Source organism: Marmota monax, unplaced genomic scaffold (genome assembly GCF_021218885.2).
Source record: "Marmota monax isolate L192 unplaced genomic scaffold, Marmota_monax_Labrador192_F-V1.1 WCK01_AAM20220418_F8-fsc00001, whole genome shotgun sequence".
Classification (NCBI taxonomy): Eukaryota; Metazoa; Chordata; class Mammalia; order Rodentia; family Sciuridae; genus Marmota; species Marmota monax.
In genome coordinates, this window is record NW_026693777.1 from 29,207,420 (window position 1) to 29,230,288 (window position 22,869).

A 22,869-nucleotide genomic window follows, 5' to 3' on the forward strand; every position below is an offset into this window, starting at 1 on the left:
CTTTGCAACACTAATCTCTCTTCTTGAGAAAGATTTCCTCCTCCTGTGTCTCAGATTCACTGATCAGCAATACTTCCTGGGAAATCTGTCATCAGATACCACCTCCTTTTCCTTGCCCATCTCTAACTCCTTCCTAAACCCACCCCAGCTGGGATTCCCTCCCCTCACCTCTACTGAATCCACTCATACTAAGGTTCCCATGACTAATACACTGCTAAATCCAGAGGTTATAATCAGCCAGCACATCTGTCCCTGGTATTAAAGTGGCAAAATATGTCCAGTCACCTTCCTCCTCTTTCTGTTCTTTCTCTAGGCAATCTCATCAAATTCCATTCATTAGTCAAAAAGTCCTGATCTCTCCCCTGAGTTTTCAGACTGACACACCCAATCTCCACTTAGTTCTAATAAGCATCTCAAATATAACATGCTTCAAACAGAACACTGATCCACCTTCAACCCTTAGATTTTTCCCTTTCAAAAACTGACTGGCATTCAATTAGCTCAGTAAAAACCTAAGAATTATCCTGATTCTTCTCATTCTTCCATGTCCACATTATCCCTCTGTAAACCTCATCCACTGTACCTCCAATTATACCTTCTATCTTCCCATTTTCCCCATCTCATCCAGTCATCACCATCTCTTACTTGGACTCCATTACCTTAGCCTCCCAAATCCCTTTTTTCATCCTTGACTCCTAGACTATTCTCCATACACAGAGATATCTCAAAAATATAAAAAAGAGATTATCTCTCCTGTTTAAAATCTTTGTAACAGCTTTCTAAAACTCCTAGGATAAAACCCAGACTCCTGACCTGACCTGAAGGTCTTCCTTCTCAGCTTCTATTGGCTACTCCAAGTTCATCTAATTTTACTCCCTCTTCCTTGTTTCTGCTCTTGACCTGGAGCTCTTCCACTTGCTACTTTCTCTAACGAAATGTCTCTCTCCCTCTTCCAGAACACAGGCTGCATGCACAAGAGGGAGGCTCAGCTTTTTAGCTGCAGGACCCAGATGAGTATACAACACAATAGATGCCCAAGAAATACAATGATGACTGGGGGGGTTCTGACAGTGAGTTTGAATCCTCTGAGATACATGCACATACACATGAGCCCTGGAGGTGCAATTTTAAGTACATTTTAAAGAAATAACTACTGAAAAATGCAGATATTCTTTAACATTTTCTCTAACTAAATGGATCTTAATTAAATGCTATCATCACAAACTGAAATAAACCAAGTCAATTAAAAAACAAACAAGAAGAAACCCAAAATGTGAGGCACTGCAGCACCCAGGTTCACAGACTGAAACTGAGAAGTCAGAGGGAAAAAGCACTTAGCCCCAGCTGTGGAGTCAGACCTCATGTGGTATCTCACTTCACCTGAGGGACTTGGTAAGACATCTGTCACTTCCTCTGATCCCTCCCACAAACTTTGTTTATATTTTACTTTATTGCAGACTCCTTTTTCTTTTTTTTTTTACCTCTACTCCAGAAAATAATTACTAAGATCTTATTTGACCATATTAATTCAGATTTTCTTGCCCTTAATCCTGCTCCCTTAAATCCAGAGCTAATTTTGATTTTCTTTTCCCCCCTCAGCTAGTAATATTGCTAAGCTCTGAGCCTACTCTCTGCTTCCACTATGGGACATGCAGTACAAGGTCTTTTTCTGGTATTCTTCTTTTAAATACTCAGTTAACCTAGATATCACTCTAACGGGAGCAACTAACATGAACGGCTCTCTACATCAAGGTCCATACTTGGGCTTTGGACATATAACTTGTTATGAGGAGGTAAACATGAAAACAAGCTTGCCTTCTCAAGGTCTTCTAAGAGTTACTTCAAATGTTCTGACATTAATCCTCTAACACATCCAGTTAGCCTGTGAATGGAATCTGATCACTTGAGTAAAAATGAAAAACATGTTATGTCTCAAGAAATATACGAATTCTTTTCAGCTTACTATGTTTTTAAAGAGGTTGCATTAGTACTGTGTAGAGGACCAAGAACTCAGGAGACCTAAATCTTATTGCTGTTACTAATGCCTTCTCTGAGTTTAATTTGAGTTACTTTTTCTTTTGAAGAACCATATTTCTAATCTATGAAATTAACAAGGTGGTGTAAACTAGAGCACAGTCCACGAAACCTTGAGGGTTGTCCCTTAGCCCATGTCAAGGGATCCAGGTCCATATCATACAAAGATTGCCACTGCCTCTCCAGTACTGGTGTTTGCAGGAAGGATGCTAAAGCTACAGTGGCTAACAGAGAAAGTGCTTTAGCAACTCAAGGCAGTACACCAGAGTATGCTAATGGTCACTGCAATCTTTGCTGCCATGCACTTGCAGTTAAAAAAATGCCTATTAATTTTATTAAATCTTGAGTGCTCTAATACTCTGTGTAACAAAATGAAGCACTTGAAAATTAATAACAGGAAACTAAAAAATCCAACTAAAACTTTAATTCATTCTGCAGAGATGAGAAGGTAGGAAGTGAATAATGAGAATAGAATGTAATTGTATAATAGTGTAGAACACACTATGTCACAACATGTCACTAAAGAATACTACATGAAATTTGCTAAGTAATCTTTAAAAAAATTCAATGTCTTATGTTTTAGTAGTACTTGAAATTATTGATTTTAGTGGTGACAATGGTAACATAGTTTTGATTCATTTGTAGGAATTTCCCCTATTTACATAAAAATCTTATAATCTTTACTATAAAAAAGCTTATAAGTAGAAAATGCATAATTTTGTTAAATATTTAAAAAATCATGATAAAGTTCCATAAAAATACCATCAGGGAAGAATAGGAGAGTATCCTCCTATTTAGAAAGAAGTTTTCTTTGGTAGATTGAGAAGAAAGGACATTTAGAAGGTTATATAATAGAAAGGCATAGAGAGTAAAATTACCATTACCATTTTGCTTAAATAAGATGAATCTTACTTTTGAGTCCAAAGTGGCACTTAGAATACTATGTTTATTTTATGACCATGTCTTTCATCTAAGATTATTTTTTTAAAACAACTAACACATCCATATGGTTCCAAAATCAAAAAGTATGAACTATCTTCCTGCATACCCTCTGCCCAGGCCCCCTTCCCCACTGCTTTGCGAATGTCTTGTTTACCTTTTGGGAGATTTTTAACTCATATAAGCATTATTTAAACCATTAACAATACTAATTTAACATTTAATAACTGTTGAAATATTTATTATTAATGTGATATTTAACATTTAACATCATTATTTACTAATATTTAACATCAAACAATCTTAATTGAATCTAACATATCAGTAGGACTCAATGTATTTAATAATATTAATTTTATTCCATTTCATATGTTTAGAACTTTTTTTTGAGTCTATACATAGAGCCTTTCTTTGCTATAGTCATGGAGAAGTCCACTGTACGGCTCTTCTCAGATTTACTGACCTGGTCTCCTACTAAAGGACTTTACAGTTGTTTCTAGTTTTTAGTTTTTTTTTAATGAGAGAAAGCATCTATTAACAATAAATAAAAAATCACAACAAACTATAAATTTAAAATATTATAAATACCACAAAATGCAAATGAATAGCATATTCATATTTTTAAATTAATTAATTCCTTGAAACACTTCCATGGTGCTTTTTAAGTAAATGCTTTGAGCAAGAACTTTGTACAAAGTCATTTTGCATTTATGTACTGATATCTCTGAGCTGAGTCTCGAGAAATAGAAGAGCATTATAAAGACAGGAGCTGAGTCAACATATGTAAGTATTTAATATTTTTCATAGTCATTTCTAAATCACTATCCCACAGAGGTTATATCAATTTATGGCAGATAAAAGAGTGTCTATTTCCCCAAATCCTTGACAAAACCTTCTAGATTTGTTCTAATCTGGTAAGTAAAAAATATTATCTCTGTGTGATTTTTTCACATTTCCTTTTTTAAAAAGTGAAGTTCAATGAACTTTCTTATTTCTAAGACATATTTCCTTTCCCCTGTCTGGTTCCTTGCTGATTAACCTATTCAACTGTAGGTCTTTTCTTAGTGATTTCTAGGAGGACCTCACATGTTTGAGACCCTTTGTAATATGAATTGTAAATATTTTCCCATTTATCTTTTTTTTTTTACTTTTATTATATTTTGGCCACACAGAAATTTATCTATCTAAAGCCCAATATTTATTAATCATTTCTTTTGTGCTTTGTGGGTTCTGTTTAAGAATTAGAAAGTTCTTCCTAACTTGAAGTTAAATAATAATTCCTCATGTTTTCTTCTAATACTTTGAATTTTTTAGAAAAATACTTTGAATCTTTAATTTGAAATTTGATGGCATTAAATGCTAAAACATTTTTTCCACCAGGTGGCTAATTTATTGCATTTTTGCCACTAATTTTTAATTTGATGAACAAAAGAAAAAGTAGTATTACTCCCAAATTTTGAGAGAATTTTTAAAGGAAGCAGACAATTTTATTTTAGATTTTTATTTCTCTTTCATTTAAAAGATCTGACATAGGTGGTCCAGGTTAGGAATGCACTCCATGATGTTACAGAAAATAGGGTAAAAGAGCTGGGGCATTTCTTTCCAGTACATTTCTCTTTCATGTACATGTTTATCCACGTATATGTGTGTACATATGCTTTTTAAACTCATTTTATTGTATTTCTTATTTAATAATCATTCAATGGCTACATGGTATTTTGCATTTAAAGGTACCCTACTGTAACCATTCTCATCCAACACTGGAGTATCAATTTATTTCTAGATTTTTATTAGCATATGCAATGCTGTGTGGATATCTTTGTAGTTAAATTTTTATTCATATTCCTTAATTATTTGTGCATAAAAACTTGATAGTGATAGAATTACTGGGCCAGTAGGTCTGATTGTTTTAAATTACTGGTAACACTGCAAAATTCACAGCGCCAAATGCTGTGTCATTTCCATACAAGGCTTTACAGTGCTATGTTTACACTTTCCAATTAACAGGTAATCAAGTATTATACTATTAATTTATTTGGCATTTTAAAAATTTCAAATATATTTACTAGTTATTTATATTCCTTCATTTCCTTCTCTCCTTCCTTCTTTTCTTCTTCTTCTTTTTTTTAATACCAGGAATTGAACTCAGGGGTGCTTAACCACTGAGACACATTCCCACCCCTTTTTATTTTTTATTTTGAGTCAGGGTCTCATTAAGTTACTGAGGCTGGCCTTGAATGTGCAGTCTTCCTAGCTCTGCCTTCCAAGTCACTGGGATTACAGGTGTACGTCACTGTGCCTGGATATATTTCTTCTTTTGAGAACTACATGTTTTGCTCATTGTCCATTTTTTTCAGGTTAGTGAATGGCAGTTAATATATTATAGTCACCAGTCCTTTGTCTACTTGATTTGTTGCCCAAATTGTCCCCTAGTTTAAATGCTTTTCAATTTCCTGACATTCACAAAGAAGTTGTGTAGCAAAATCTATGTTTTCATTTGTTACTAAATCTTCCCCATTCCAAAAACATGAATTCAGCTAAATTTTGTTCTAGGACTTTTGTTCTTTCATTTTCACATTTAAATGCTTACTCTCTTTAATATTTATTTTGGCATAGGGTATGACATCAGTATCTAGCAAACATTTTGACATTTGTTTCATCATTATTTAAGAATTTAACTCTCCACATAGAATGCAAAACCTAATTGTTTGCAACTTATGTTTGCTTCTTTTCTTTTATTAGCCCAAATTTTGATTTTCGTTGTTTTAAAGTGCCAAATCTTGGATTTATTTATCAATTCTATTCATTAATTGAGGACTTTCTTTCCTTTTGCTTTCTATTGGTATATTTTTGAATTTGCAATTATGTACTACTAAAACTATTTCTGAGCCCATCCTTAGTTAACCAGGTTCTTAATTATTTTATTATTGTCATTAAAAAAACCTTTCTGAAATGAATTGTACCTTTATCTTCATTTATTTTCTTATATTTTAATAATGAAAATATTTAAGTTTTATGTTTTTCTAGAAGACAAGTGAGATGTTGGCTATATCATGTTGACTTTTACTATAAAGTGTTCCCACAGCTTTTTCTAAAAGGCCTAGAATTGAAATTTTGACCCAAGTGTTACTTAGAAAGTATAAATATATTCATGTTAGCTTTCAAAGTGGTTGGCTTAAAATTTTTTTATTCTCATTAATACCTATTTTTATTGCACTGAGATCTGACAATGTGGCATTTATAATTTCTTTTTATATTTTTAAAATTTTTTAAATTTTTTAAAAACTAAATAGGAATAAGTTTTATATTATCCTAACTTCTTCCCCCTCAACATCATCAAACACTACTGTGTTGGATGTTCTAGTCACATATCAAAATATTCAAGTAAAGGGAAAATGCAAAATAACACTTTAATTAGAAAAGAAAGATGTTACCTGAAACATATCTGTGTCTTTATCATGTGTGTACTCGACCACCACAGTCTGATTTCTCGACAAAGTGTAGGATATGCTGTGTTGACCTTTGCAGCTGATAGCCTGATCATGAAATAAACAAACAAACAAACAAATAAATAAAACACTTATCAAAAGTTCATTTTAACAAATTATTACAATCTGTTTCTTGTTAGGATTCATTACTTTATCAGGAAACCTAGCACAGGACAGCATTTTCTTCATAGTCAAAGAGTCTATCCCTGTGCTCTGTCCCCTGGATCACAGAGGAGCCAATAGTCACAATTCTAGTTTTTTCATATATCCTGATGTGAACAATATTTTATTTAAATCAAATCAAAGCTATTTTACTAGCTTGCACAACTTGATTTAACATTTCCACAGAAACATAGTTTCTCCATTTATATAAACTCAATGATAGAATTTTTAAACTGAATATAGTGATTTATTTAAAATTTTAAAATGTATTTCACACAATAGGTAAGTCAATAACATTATGTTATTTTTCCTAGGTTACAGAGATTGTAAGCACAGTATTATAAGCACTGATTATAAGCACTGAAAAAAATTGTCAATGCTCTGTAAGGATTTCTATGTAATAATACACATGTGCTAATGACAGCCACATCAATATATTTAATGAGTTGATAAATAAGGTAGTTAACTTGTCTTTTTTTCTGTTTTAGACTAAGAACAATTAATATTCTTATTCAAATAACATAGAAATAGTGAGATAAAATATTGCTCTTATTTTCTCCATAATGATATATTTAAACACATCTTAAATTGTGGTCATATACTTTTAATATTTCTAAATTAAGAAAGGTATTAATTTAAATTGTACTTCCAAGTTATTTCAATTACATTTCTCCATTACTTTTAACTTAATCTATCTTCATTTCTACTCTTTTAAGTATAATAAAACTTTAATAAACCTTTCTATTAAATATTTATTTAATGATGACATTGTGTGACATCCAGAAAACATATGGAAGTAGCTGGATATATACAGCATGTTAATGAAAATGTACTCTGTGAACATTTATATTTGACTACTATAATTGCCTAGAGCAATAAATAGTACAACATTCCAAATCATCTTTGAAGTGAACCTGGTTAATCTCATGGTTATTTAATCACTTGCCCTAAGGAACTTTGTTATTGAATTGATGTTTTATTTTACATGTTATTATGAAGATAATAAAAGTATTAAAGATAATACAGATCTTTAATAAGTTCAGGAATCTGAAAAATAGTTCTTAAACTATTTAACTTCATTAACAAATAAAATCTTCTAACTTTTCATTGATCTGAATCAGATAAATTCCATAGTGCTGGTGTAACACTGTCTGAAAGCCAAATTTATAAAGAACTATTTTCAATGTGACATAGGTGGACGTGGTGGACATATAATTTAACTCGATTGTGGAAATCATTTTATAATGTATACATATATCAAATCATCATGCTGGGTACCTTGCAATATACAATTTTCAGTTATATCTCAGTAAAGCTGGGGAAGACTGCTAAACTATAATATGAAGATTTGGGGAAGATGGGAAAATGAGAGAAGAGAGACACAAGCCCTAAGTAGTGGTGAGTGGCTCTGAGGCAACACACATAATGCAAGCCTTGTAGGGGGCTGGCTGGTGCACTTTGAGTCAGTGACATCCACCTGGAAGTCCCTTCCAGTTCTGGCAGGGATTTCTCTGAGGCAATGCCAGAGAGGAGTCCTGCCTATTCAGAAGCCCACATACCAGCTGCACCTGCATGGTGCAGAGTATGGTGATGAGTTAGCCTGAGAAGACTGAGACTTAATTCAGAACTGAAATTTTGGAGCAAAAGGTGGCAGTCAAAACTAGGGAAACTAAGGCCACCACTAAGATCCTCAGAAGTTGATGGAGAGGTGCAGATTTCCCTGATTACATGATTTAGGGCTTGCATGATCTTGTCTGTGTATATTAAACACTAGGGTGGGGTCAGATTTAGGTGGCTTGGGGAAAGTGTAGGAGCTATCTAGCCGGAGATCAATTTTCACTTTCTCACTTGGGTTCTATCTTATACAGTGGTCTACAAGTACATAAAGCATTCATCCCCCCCTTCTTTTACTAGAAGTATCAATTTTTTAACAATATTTTTTAACACTTAAAATATGACTTCCTGGTAGGGAAGGCCTCATGAAAATTGGAAGAGATAGTAGAGGAAACCAAGCAGGGGGAAAGAAAAGGGGAGGGAAAGGGGAAATATTGAGGAACGATATTGGCCAAATTATATTGTTATGTTGGGTCCATGTATGAATAATGTAACAACAAATCCCACCATTATGTACAGTTATAATATACTAATCAGAAATATGGCAATGAAAAAAAATCACTTTTAGAAATAGATATCACTGACGTGAGTCAATTGTTTCAGGTATTTTGGAAATAAAAATTTCTCCAAAACATTTGTTTTGAAATCTATTTCTGAAATATCAGAAAGGAGGATAGGTAGATAGGCCTTCTTTTGACATTCACTGTAATTCAGTTCAAGTACAATTTCTGTAACATAATGTTATGATCTTCCTACAAGCTTACTTTGAAAGCTCAGCCTTTTAACATCATGAAGAAAATGGGCCCTAGCAGCATGTGGGATAGACATAGACACCGTTTCTCTCATGCAGCTGTGCAGAGAAGGCAGCAACCTTCCCCACTCTCCCACACCAGGCCCTTTTGGATCAAGGTGTTTTCTTCTTAGTTGAGGATCTGGGTTTTCTCAGTTCTATGCTACTGTGTTACTGACTCGGCTCAGTTCAGCCAGCCTTTGCCATTCAGGAATTAGAATAGTTAAAATTGGTGTCCTGGTCCAACTTACAACTAAAAAAGGTCAGGGAGTTCTCTAAGTCTCCAGACTCTAAAACAAGCATGCTCCTGCCTAGAGTCCTTCCTTATGTAAACCTATATGCACACAAAGGCACTTAGAGGGGTATGAAGTAAGTAATGACAGCAGGAGGGCAATCCTACAAGATATCACCAGGAAACCCATCTTCATGGCAGCCAAAGAGCTTTCATTCAAATTTTAAAGTATGTGGAAAAATTAATTCTTTTATTTGTTAAGAGGAAATGGGAGTAGCTCTCAAACACAAAGTAAACAAGAGAAAGTCAATAGAGAAATTAACTATAAAAATTAATATTTTCTAGAAACCAGTTAAGACTTTGCCCATTTGGGGTAGGGGGCATATGACTCTGTGGCAGCCAGGCTGGTGCCACTTAATGTCTTTCTCCTCGCTTCCCTGGGAAAGCCTGACCAATTCTAACCCAGCTCTCCCCGAGGCTAGCCCATGAACATGTAGCTGTATTCTGGCCAGTGGGACTCAACAGAAATCTGTTGTCAGGTTCCTGGGGATGAAAGACATCAGAGGAGACTCTTTCTTTCTCTGTCATTACTATAATGATATGGTGATGAAGCTGAGGTGGTTATCTTGCAACATAAGAGGGGTATCAAAAGACTCTCAAGAGAAGTTGACTGACAGTATGTCAAAAGACTCAGAAAAGGTGACTGACAGCATGATATCTTTGAGATGCTGAGCCAAACCTAGAACTACCTATCCCCAGTCTTCTAATAGAAATGTGTATTTTAGGCTGATTTTGGTTGGGCACTTTGCATTTTGTTACCTGTAGTCTAAAGTATCCTGATACTTTGGTCAAACACCCTTCTCCTCTTGGGTTTCCTATTAGTCTACAGCACTGCCAGATTCCCAGTCCCTCATTCCAAAAAACTTTCTCCCACCTATGAGCTCCCTCTTGCCATTCCATCATAATTAATCAACAGGGAGTCAAAGCCAGCCTCACTGATTTCAGGATATTAAGGCAAAACTCAAACACAAAGCAGAACAAACAACGTATAACATTTTACTTTTGCTCCTCGAATACAAAGTAGCTCTTGGGCAACCAGTACTTACAAAACATTCATCCCCTGAAGGAGTTTTCTATCAGTTCCTATTTATGGCCCATAACTTTCTGCTGTTTAGACAAGGAGGTGCAATCTAATTTGTCTTCCTCTCAATCTGTCTGCCTTAGGAACTTGCCTAAACCACAAAATGCTATAGAAGTGACACCTGGAACTTTTGTGGCTGGGTATGGAGAAGCCCTCAGCTCCCACATGAGTTCTAAGCTGCAGCTAGGAAGTCTGACTTGGATAAACTGCCCTGGGGGAGAAGGAGGCCAAGGAGCACCAGGATGCAGACATGCAAGTGGGATGCCACTTTGGGAATGGACACTCCCTTCTAGCTGCCCCAGCACTCAGCACGCAGACTAGTGACAGCCTTGACCCAAAATAATACACAATGGAATGATTTCTGAAAAGTCACCAAATTTGGGAATAATTTGCCACACAAGAGACAAATGGAACAACCAGTTTCCAAGGTGACTCAGTGCCAGACCATTTTTTTCCCTATGTCTGTGACTCATCACAGAAGACATTATGACTTTTTGTGTACAGCTTACCTACACCCAAGGGTGAGGGCTAGGGTATCTACTACAGTGGGCAGCAGAGTCTTCCCACAGAGCAGAGGGATGCTACCGAGAGAAGTAGTGTGGGCTCCTGAAAGTGGTAAGACTGTCTACAGTTAGAACAAATATAAATTTGTACTGTAGTACTCCTCAGTTGTTAGAAGACTTGTTAAGAAAAATTTTTATCACTATCTAAACTTAATATTTATATATCAGTATGTATAAAAGAAATTTATCTGTAAGGCATTCTTTTAAAGCATTGTCAGAGGAGGCAAAAGCCACCAACCATGTCACATGGGACATTTTTTAGTCCTTACACATTTGGAGCAGGAATAGAGGGGACACCAAGAAAGCAGAAGAAAATAACTTCTTATTTTAGAAATGATGACGCCAAACTTTGGCAAACTCCACGCGTTATGAATACTAAAAGTGTATGTTCTCTAAACCACAGTCTGCCTCATTTAAGGGAATGGGGGGGGGGAGAGAGAGAGAGAGAGAGAGAGAGAGAGAGAGAGAGAGATTCGAACGAAGGGAAATGAAATTCTTTTTCTTCAGAACTACACCCAATTTGTCTATTACTGTCTTCCTTAGAACAAAATGACTCGAAGGTTTAACAATGCCTTTGTCTAGACATCCTGGATGCTGATTACTATAGAACCACAGGGCACACAGTGGTGTGACTAACTCACATGACAATTCCTGGAAAAGCCTGCCCTGCACTGTCTTCTCTGTGTGTAAGCACAATTGGCGCTGTATTTGCTTCTCAGAAGAGAGGACCAAGGGCTGAAGGAGCCTTTCCCAGCTAGATCCTGAGTGTTCACAGCAGTGTGAGAGCTCTGCCTCAGATGTGTGAGGGTAATGGAACCCACTGCACTGCTGCTGAGTCCCTTACCAGGGCCTGGGAAGAAGGAGCTGGTGGGCTAGTTGAGCTGGGACAGAGCCAGGGCCCCTCATCTGCCACCGCCCATCATTAATTCTCTGGGGAGAGGTTGCAGGCACTCTCAGGCTGACACGTCTCCTCATAGTTGACTCTGGGAGCTGTGAGCCCTTTGTCATTTGGGGTCCATGGAGAAAAACAATCTAAACTTGTGTTCAACAGCCTTTAAATGATGAGCACAATGAGGTCCTCTGCCTAGGACTGATGGGCCAACTAGAGGCTCCCCTGCTGAGGAGTCTGCATACTTTAAAGGGCAACTTTATTTTCACCCACTTTAACTGCTATTTCTTATTTGCAATAAAATATTTCAATCCATCATACAACTTGAAAATAAATAGCTATACAAAATGATAACTGCAGAAAAGACCTGATAAAAATTAGAAAAATAACTATCCTGACCTCTCATGAAATTTTGGTTATTAAACACAAACAGTCTATAACAGAGTATGTTGCTGGAGAAGTTTTTTAACTACTGTGGAAAACACAATAACAAAACTGTTTGGGGATAAGTCTGGATGGGGCCAATGAATTTAATTCAAAAACAACTTTTGATATGTATGCTTGTGGTAGAAATGTGCATAAATGATTTTGCTGTAACTTTTATGGCAGCCTGGAAATAACTGCTGCATGATTTTTCCCATTCCAAAACCCATGTACACTGTGATGCTGGGCAGAGCAGTGTGGGTACTAGAGATTATCGAGCACATATGGATGTATAACGGGACCACTGGCTGCAGTATCCACTGATAATCCAGCGCATGCCAGAACATCAGGCCAAAAAACAAACAAACAAACAAACAAAAAACCATTGATGCCAAAGTGGCTCTCTGACTATGATTACTTGGTCTATTCTGCTGAGCTCCAACTTTACATGTAGGAAAGCAGAATCCCTATGTGGATACTGCCAAGATCAACTTGGCTAGTAGATTTCAATGCTGAGGAAACACCACTGTAGATCAGGCTTGAAGGCTAGTTTGGGTTCTCATCAATTAAAACCAAATTAAATAACCTCTCTGACTCTTCAGTTACTACTTTTATAATTCATCAACAAATGGGGTCAATGCCAGTTGCACCAATTTCACTATATTCAACGCAAAAGGAACGCTGTGTAAAGTGGCATTTTCTTCCCTCAGATGCAAATCTGTACTTTTGAGCACTGCTTCATGACCCAAAGATGTTTTCCATCAGTTCCTTGTAGTCCATAACATATTACTCGGAGGTTACTATTCTCTTGGCTTTAAATATACATTAGCTATTGACTGTATTAATTAGGGATAATCCTGGCATGACAAACTTGTTTTTCCAGAACTAATGACTTTTATGTCAGGATGACAGGTATAATTAGGCAATAAATCCTCAATCAGTCTGGTTCAAATTGCTACAGGGAAGATGAGGTCTCTGCCATCCTTGTCAATTTATGTATAAAATATGTATGAGTACTATTTCTAAAGAGAGAAGGTGGCTAAAGAAATTTTATAATTTATGTCACATGCATCCCTTTAAAATATTCTATCTTTCCAAGGAACCAGATTTCAAATGAGTGCCCTGCCCATGGGTATGGTAGCAAAAGTCACTGAATGTTAACTTGGTTTTTTTTTTTTTTTATAAAAATCAACAGTATTTCCTAGTAAATAAAAATGATATGTCTATTTGTTAGAGGCAATGGCTTTGAACTTGGCAGGGGGCCACTCCTATGCCCATCCTGGATCAGCTTATTGAGCTATTCAGTAAACCAGGCAGAGAACCTACAGCATGCACAGGCCTGGACAGGAGTGGGGCAGAGAGAATCAGTGAGCACAGATGCCTAAGGGTAAGAACATTTGAGGAGAACCCTGTTTCTAATTTGGGGGTACTCCTGATTACAATGAAGCTGAATTTGTTTGATGGTTCTGATTATAAAGATAGATGACCTGACTCAGACACAGTTTGGAAGATAAGAACACCAAGGGCTACAGCTAGAGAACTGAGCAAGATCAAGTTCATATGCTTTGTGATCTGTCCCTGGGAACTATACAACTTCTAGCCATATGAAAAGTTCCTGGAGGGAAGAACTGTCTTTTTAAATCAGCCTCCAATTCCATCAGTATATTTTGTGGTTAATAGTACAGATGGGGCCAGATTGCCACTGTATCATCAGCTGGCTATGGGACTCTATGCAAGTTACTCAAGTGCTCTGAGCCTTGGTTTTATCATTGTGCAGTCTTGTCCTAGGAAAGTCACTGCTATAGAAAAGCAGAGATGTTTCAGCTACTTCTGTATCCACCAAGTATATCACAAAGTGCTGAACAAGTGAAAGGTTTTACTCAAGTTTGTATGGAGTACTTCACTGTGATTCTAAACCTATTAAGCTAATCTCCTCCTATTAAAGCAACCTCCTTGACTTGGACACATGTCTACATATATAAACATGTTCACCTTGCTCAACACGCACTGTGCACTAGTTACCATAAAATGACAGTCCATTCTAAATCAAGACTTTAAAGTTCTACTGCTTCTTGGTAACATCTCCCCCACTGTCTGTGTGGTGGCACCAGACAGAGCAGGAGGGAATGAGGAAGCATGAGGTCCTGAGTACCATATCCATGGCAGAAGGCAATGGTCTGGAGGCCAGGCATTAGGACTACTGGCCACCCAGGGCTTGATTCTGCAACAAAGACCACTCGTGCATGGTCACCAGAGGGGCAGGGGATGGGGGAGCCTCTCTTAGTGAGAGGTAGAGAAAGTGACTTTCAACGGACTCCTTTTGAAACAGCAGTGCCTTTGCTCTTACATTTACAGCTCTAGCCAGGAGCAAGAAGCATGAGAATGAAGATGCAGTATTCTTGTGAAGTGCCAAGTATTTCAGTGAAAATAAAACAGTATTTTCTCATTGTTGAATACCTTAAGATTAATCTGGAGTTAGGGGGAACCTAACTGTACATATAAAAACAGGAGTTGTTAAACTTTAGAGGAAGATATTTAAAGGATGTATGTAAAACTGTCTGCTATGATCTCTAACATTTATTTCTCTAAATATTTACATACAAGCAGATAAATAGCTACTTGTCCCAAGAAGCAAAGCTCATTGAAAGACTAAACTCTAATAAATATAAATCATAAATAAGAATAAAGCATCTTGCAAATGACGACACTGAAAAAGCAAAATTCATTGGTTAATAACTTTCCTCATTTAATAATGCATTTGTTTGGTAACATAAGGTGTTTTAGTCAGCTTTTCAGCTGCTGTGAACAAATGACCTGATGATACCAATTAGAGGAGGTAAAGTTTATTTGGGGGCTCATTGTTTCAGTTCATAAGTGGCCAATGCCATTTCTCAGGATCTGAGGTGAGGCAGAATACCACGAAGTGTGTGGTGGAGGAAAGCAGCTGGGAGCAAAGCACCAAGAAGCAGAGACAGAGAGCTCTGCTCAACAAGGACAAAATATATCCCCCAAAGGCTCATTCCCAGGGATCCACCTCCTCCAGCCACACCCTGCCTGGTCCAGTTAATCCCTACCAAGGGATTCATGCGCTGATTAGGTTAAGGCTCTCATAACCCAGCTAAGGTTTCTTGCATTGTCTCATGTGTGTGCTTTCAGGGGACACCTCACATCTAAACCATAACACAAGGTATATCTTATTTCCAAAGAGCACTGGAGAAGAAATACATAGGCATCCACATATGCTGTGTGCTCTGGTGAGTCAGTAGTAAATTTGCTGGGCTGAGCAGGCAGATTTCCAGATGCTATAAACTGGATCTGACATAAATTGATTTTATACTAAGATAACCCAAGATCTACCATATAATTATTTTAATATATAGGCCAGTTTATTGGCAGTTCAAACAATCTCTTGAGTATCAAGAAATAAAAAGATTAAAATTACTCTTATTCCAAACAAAACAAAATACAAAACCCTATTGATTATTTATAATGATAGAAGCAAAAGTCTTTATTTAAAAGTTGTAAAAAAGAAGGGAGAAGTTCAAATTTTTTCCCTCATTAAACTTGATTTTTTGTGTGTTTGACGATTTGGCCTATATTTAAATTTTGTCCATCTGTTGAAGAATCTCATTTTCTTTATGGAATCATCCTACATAAGTTTGAAATTCTACTTATATAGAAACATCAAAATATTTTTTTCACAAGACAACAGGTATATTGGCAGGTGGTACTTTCAAGATGTTAAGCCTGCTAACATCATGCAAATTTCAATCTTAACACACAAGATTGTAAGACAATAGCTGCCTTTCCTTGGAGTACCTGCTACCACCCCAAACCATTTGCAACTCTTTTTTGACAAAAGTTTAGGTATGCTGGATGTTATATGCCTCAAGTCTCATTAAACTGAACTTACAAAGCTCCATGTTAGGTGTACGTCCTTGGACTGTAGTTTGAATTTCCTAACCTGTAAAGTATTACCACTATCTCCAAGGGTTGCTGGAAAAGCTCAGATGATGTTTGTAAAGCACCCAGACTACAATGCCCAACACAATTAGTCTCATAGTCAATTATTTTGATTACTATAGAATGTGTAAACTCTATTAGAGAATTTAATAACTTTATGGAGTCTTCCAGGGTACTGATGGCATTTATGAGGCAAAGAATATTTTCAACAAGGTATAATGTGTACAAAGTACCAAATATAACCAGTAAATAGCATACTCCTTCCAATTCCAGCCTATCAAAAGAGCCACCATCATCAGTTTCTTGTGTATTCTCCCAGAGAAAATTTTACATCTATATTAGCAGAATTTAGGCAAGAAATGACAGCACACTGTAGTGTTCTGTTACTGCTTCTTTCCCTTAACACAATAATGTGTAAATTGTTATCTCATTCGTGTGTGTGTGTGTGTATTCTTATTAACACTCTTATTGGTGGCCATTAAAATTTAGAAAGAAATTTCATAAGCAATGTTGTAATAAATATTCAGGTATTCTTTTGCATATAAATTAATATATCTATCCTGGGCTGGGGTTGTGGCTCAGTGGTAGAATACTTGCCTAGCATGAGTGAGGCACTGGGTTGGATTCCCAGCACCACATATAAGTAAATAAAGGTCAATCAACAACTAAATTAATATACCTATAGGATAAAGTCCTAGAAATAAAATTACTGAACCAAATGAAATGTGGTATGTGTACTTTTAATAGTAAAAGCTATGATCCAACTACTTTTCATGAAAGTAGTATCAATTGACTTTCTCACTAGAAGTATATATGAGAGTATATTCTCCACTGTCATCAAAACAAGGAGTTATTGTTACAATCTTTACCTTCTGATATGCAAACAACAATTTCATTGTGCTTTCAAAAAACATTTCTACTATTATTAATAAGGCTAACATGTTTTTAAGAATATTAAAAGTTATCTCTTTGTACCATGAACTATTTCTATCCTTTGCCCATTACTCTTTTGGCTTGTTGTCTTAGCAACAGGAGTTGCTGATCCTCCCACTCATTGTGTTTCCACATTAAGTACTTTTTTCCTATGCAGATTTTTAAGAATTCTATACAAAATTATCAGTCTCTTCTTTTATGATTTCTGGGTTTTTCCTTCATAACTGAAAGGGTTTTCTCATTCTTAGAATAAGCAATTAATTCTTCATTTCTCTTTAATATATTTAGGGTTTTACTTTTCAAATTAAAAAATATTACTTGAAAACTTTTTTAGTGATGGTGCTTATAAAGAAAGTATAATTTCTGTTTTCAGCACATGTGTGTCAATAGTTCATTACTTTATATTGCTGAGAAGTAGTCCATTATAAGGATCTATTACAATTTGCTCATCCATTCATCAGTTGATGAACACTGGATTAGTTCCATGAAGATGCTATGTACATTTCTCTTTCTTTTGGGTAAATACCTAGGAGTAGAACAGTGAGACATGGCAGGTACATGTTTAACTTTTTAAAAAAACCATTAAAAATTATTTTCCAAATTGGTTATACCACTTTGCATTTTTTTATCAACACTGAATGTAAGTTCCTACCAACTTTTGGGACAGTCAGTCTTTTAATTTTAGCCACCCTCATGAGTGTGTAGTGTTCTTATTAGGGTTTTAATTTGTATTTTCCTAATGACTAAATGACACTAAGAATCTTTTCATATGCTAATATACCATTCATGTATTATGAAGGCTCAGTCTAACTTGCTAATTCTCAAAAATTAGTTTATTATTGAGTTCTTGTAAGTATTCTGAATTTGAATCCTTTTTCAAATAATAAATAATAAGTAATTATTTTCTCCCAGTCTGCACCTTGTATTTTCATCTCTAAATAGCTTTTTTCCAAGGAGCCAAAGTTCTTAATTTTGATGTCTACTTATCAATTGGTTCTTTTTTTATAATATATATTTTTTTAAGTTTAGAGGGACACAATACCTGTTATTTTACTTTTTATTTTATGTGATACTGAGGATCAAACCCAGGGTCTTGCACGTGCTAGGCGAGTGCTCTATCACTGAGCTACAACACCAGTCCATCAGTTGGTTCTTATGTGAATCGTGTTTCTGGTTTTATGTCTAAGAAAACTTTGCCTAACCAAAAGGTGCAAAGATTTTTCTTCTACGTTTTCTTTTAAAAGTTTTATTTAGGTATATTATCCATTTAGATTTAATTATTGTATATGTTTGTTATGGTTTAGATATGAGGTGTTCTATAAAAGCTCATTTGTGAAACAACGCAATAATTTTCAGAGGTGAAATGATCAGATTATGAGCAGCATAACCTAATCAGTGGAATACTCCACTGATATGGATTAACTGGGTGGTAACTGTAGAGAGGTAGGGTGTGGCCGGAAGCAGGATGTCACTGGAGGTGTGCCATTAGGGTTTATATTTTGTCCCTGGTAAGCAGGTGTTCTTTCTACTTCCTGGTTGCCATGTCCTGAGCAGCTTTCTTCTGCCATTCCCTTCCTTTATGATGTTTGGCCTCACCTTGGGCCCAGAGCTATGGAGTTGGCCTGCCATGGACTGAACCTCTGAAACCGTGAGCCAAAATAAATTTTTCCTCTTCTAAGTTGCTCTTGGTATATTGGTAATAGCAACACAAGAGCAGACTAAAACGATGATCAAAAGGTCAGATCAAAGTTCATGTTTCAGTGTATGAATTCCCAAGAGATTCAATCACTGTCTATTTAAAAGGCCATTCTACAAAATTATGGCATTTTCAGGTAAATGGAACTGGAGAATATCATGCCAAGTGAAATAAGCCATTCTCAAAATTCTAGGGGCTGAATGTTTTCTCTGATAAGTGGATGCTAATCCATATGGCGGGGGTATGGAATAAGTGGAGAACTTTGGATGGGGCAAAAGGGAAGGGAGGAAGGGGCAAAGAATAGGAAAGATGGTGGAATGAGTTGGACACCATTACCCTAGGCACAAAAGGTGTGACTCCATGCACAACCAGAGAAGTGAAAAATTTTGCTCCATTTGTGTACAATGAATCAAAGAGCTTTCTTTCTTTTTAAAAAATATTTATTCGTAAGTATTTTTTTTTTAGATGGACACAGCATCTTTATTTTACATTTATGTGGTGCTGAGGATTGAACCCAGTGCCTCGTGTATGGTAGGCGAGCACTCTACCACTGAGCCACAACCCCAGCCCCAAAGAGCTTTCTACTGTCATGTATAACTGATTAGAACTAATAAATACATAAAATAAATAAATACAAGGCTAAATTGAACTGCCTTTGAACTTTTGTCAAAAAATCACATGTCCATATATATATGTGGACCTATTTCTGGACTCTATTCTGAAGACCTATTTATACCCATACCACTATCTTATTTACTGTGACTTATAAGTCTTGGAATCAATAATATTCCAACTCTGTTCTTGTTTTGTAATGTAGTTTTGGCTATTTTAGGTTTGCATTTTCAAATGAATTTGAGAATCAGCTTGTTAATTGTCATAAAAACCATCTGCTGAAATTTTGATTGAGATTATGTTGAATTTACAGATGAATTTTGGCAGAATTCACATCAATATTTAGTTTTCAAATCCATGAACATGGCATATCTCTCCAGATATTTAGGTCTTTAATTTCTGTCTGCAATGTCTTGTAGTTTCGAGCATAAAGGTCTTCCATGTCTTTTATTCAATTTATCCCTAAGTACGATCAATCATAATTATTCTCAGTAGTCAGGTTATACAGATTTGCCACAAATATTGAATTAGTGAATATTAAGCCACTGCTCCTAGGGGAAATTTTTCCTGGGATTAAGATTAGGTTCCTTTAAGTATCTTATAAAAACATTTTCATCAAGTGATCAATACACAACCTTGCTTTTATGTTTCTGTTTAAATATACCCCATCTACTATATATTTCTTACAAACAACTATATAAAGTATTCTTCATAATAAAAAGGTTTAACATGTTCCTGATCCTGGGTAATGTGATTACAAGTTTTTTTTGGCTTTCAACCTCACAACAATGCTACCCACTACTATGCTTTTTCATGAGTCCATAAATTTAGCCACCTTTCCATAGTTAACTCATATACTAAAGATTTTACTTTGGCACTTTCTGGAGTAGCTTCTTGAATTCACAGTCAATCAACAGCACTTTAGCTGAACAAAGCTTATCTAACACACGTGTTTTTTTCTGAAAGGCACACCACAGTTTTCTTATACTGAGGAATACCTGATATCATGTCAACACTATGATTTAAGAAGTTACCAAGAAAAAGCATAAAAACAAGGAAACCCAACACTATATAGACTAGGTAAAGGATACTTATTTAAATAGAGATGAATCAAAAGGAAGAGATCTTTGCTTTGTTGTACATCAGCTGGGAATGTGAATGTTAGGTCATTCAAAAAATTTGCCAAATGACTATAAAAGGGCCTTGAGTATTGTTTTTGGAGTTACAAATAAATTTTAGTGAGTAGGTGAATTTGTAATATGTAATCTGCAAATAATGAGGATCAATTATATTCTACATTTTTGATACACTTGTAAATGATAAAATTCCATTTCTGAACTTCTGTTACCTTTTGAAAAATCTTTTGCATTATGATCTGTCCTTTTTTTTGCCTTATCTTCTTAGTTCATGTAATTTACTTAGAAGGGATATGTTTCTGTTCTTGTGGTTATTTTTATGTATACAACTATAAAATATGGTTGTATCCATTAACTTTACTAAAAGCAATGATAAATAAGAATAATTTCATTTTCTCCTTACCATCCTCTACACACTTTTGTTCTTATACTGATTATGGTTGATTGCTTTTTGCCTTTAAAAATACTTATATATATATATATATATATATATATATATATATATGTACCTCTCATAAGTGATAAGTTTTTGTCTCTTGGTTATAAAATCTGAAGATAATTAGCATGCCCACACTACCTCTCTCCTTTTCTCCCCTTCTTTCCCATCTTTTACTAATTGTATTTGTTCTATACTTCAGAATTATAATACATTCTAGTCAGAAGTAATCACTTTCTGCTTTGTTTTAGTCCTACAGATGAAGCAGAATTCACCACTTAAATGACAGTCCCTTTGCCATAGGAACTCCAGTCACCTCTTTTCTTTCATATTTTTTTTTGGGGGGAGGGGGCGTTGCTAAAATTTCTCCTCCAGCAATTCCTTCAGCAAGGGGCCATAAACATTTTATATCCTGAGTTCTTGTGGGTTCATCAATACTTGCTCAATGGTTGTATATCTAACAAAAATTTGGGGTAAGTAATGAAACTTTGAGTCATTAGCTTATGAATTCCCTGAGTCAGAGAATCAAATCCTGTAGCCATTGGCAGGAAGCTTCTGAAAACCCCCAGGTGATAACAGTTGCTTTTAAAAAAAAAAAAAGTGAAAGGTACCATACACAAAAAGGCTTTCTGCTGTGCATAATATATTTAAACGTTTACATTCTGGCTGTATTTGTCAAGGACATGACCCAAAATGATCAGGGATATTCCATATCATAGTAATCAATAAGCCCAGGACACATTGTGCCAATGGAGAATGTCAGGACAGGAGTCCAACAGTCTAAGGCTCAGTCCCTGTATCAGTTAACGTGAATCACAATCATGCAACTAAAACCTTACTAGTTGGTAAGAGGAGAACAGTGCACACTTGTTAAAAGTTAGTTTCCATTGTGAGAATACATTCTATATATCATGAAGAATTATCTTTATAATCTCCTCCCCAACTTCAAATATTTAAAGAAGTTTATATTTCTTGAGAAATAAATAAAAGACTAAAAGATAGGAATAGGGGATGAGGGGCATATTAGAGAAAACAGTTTGATCTGAAATATCTGTAGATAATCTATCATAAAAAAACCAGCAGAAAAGATGAAATGGCTTGATATTGAATTATACCAGGGATTCAGAACCCATTCAGTTATTAAGTTAATAAGACTACTACTACTGGGCTAGGGTTGTGGCTCAGTGGTAGAGCACTCGTCTAGCACATGCGGGGCCCTGAGTTCGATCCTCAGCACCACGTATAAATAAATAAAATAAAGGTATTGTGTCAACTACAACTAAAAAAAAAAAAGAAAAGAAAATATTTTTTAAAAGACTACTACTACTGATTAAAAAGTCTATCCATGCATTGGATAACACAATGTTTATTCCTCAGGTGATGCTGAGGAACAAAACTCTTAGAACTGCAGCTAAAAATGACCAGGGTCAATGGTGGGTTTTTACACTACTATGTAGGTAAAGGAAGACAAATCAAAGGACAGATCTGCCTTGGAACTCTGCAAATTGCTGCTTAAAATAAACCTGCCCTGCCTCTAGTACTTTTGGGGGAAGGGACAGGATATAAATAAATTTGACAAATAAAATAAATGTGTTGCTATCTGTGGGTGAAGTCTGTGCTCAATGGTGAACTCTAAAGATACCACCTACTAAAGTAACTTTTAGAGAGTAAAGCTGTGTGAGAACCACAGAAGACAAATCTTATTTATGGTACAAGGAAACTCAGCATTATTCCATCAAGATACTCATCTGTTAAGTTTAATTAGATTAGCATTCTGGGTACATAAAATCCTATTTGAATACAACTCTAGGTAACAAC

General features: G+C 35.6%; 1 protein-coding gene across 1 annotated transcript in view; it reads right to left on the minus strand.

Annotated features, from left to right (window-relative positions):
• The window catches only part of Peli2 (pellino E3 ubiquitin protein ligase family member 2), a 174,841-nt gene that overhangs the window by 13,481 nt on the left and 138,491 nt on the right, over positions 1 to 22,869 (minus strand). The window contains exon 3 of the mRNA XM_046461501.2: positions 6,408 to 6,509. Coding sequence (XP_046317457.1) covers positions 6,408 to 6,509 — 102 coding nt within the window. The remainder of the gene's footprint in view (positions 1 to 6,407; positions 6,510 to 22,869) is intronic.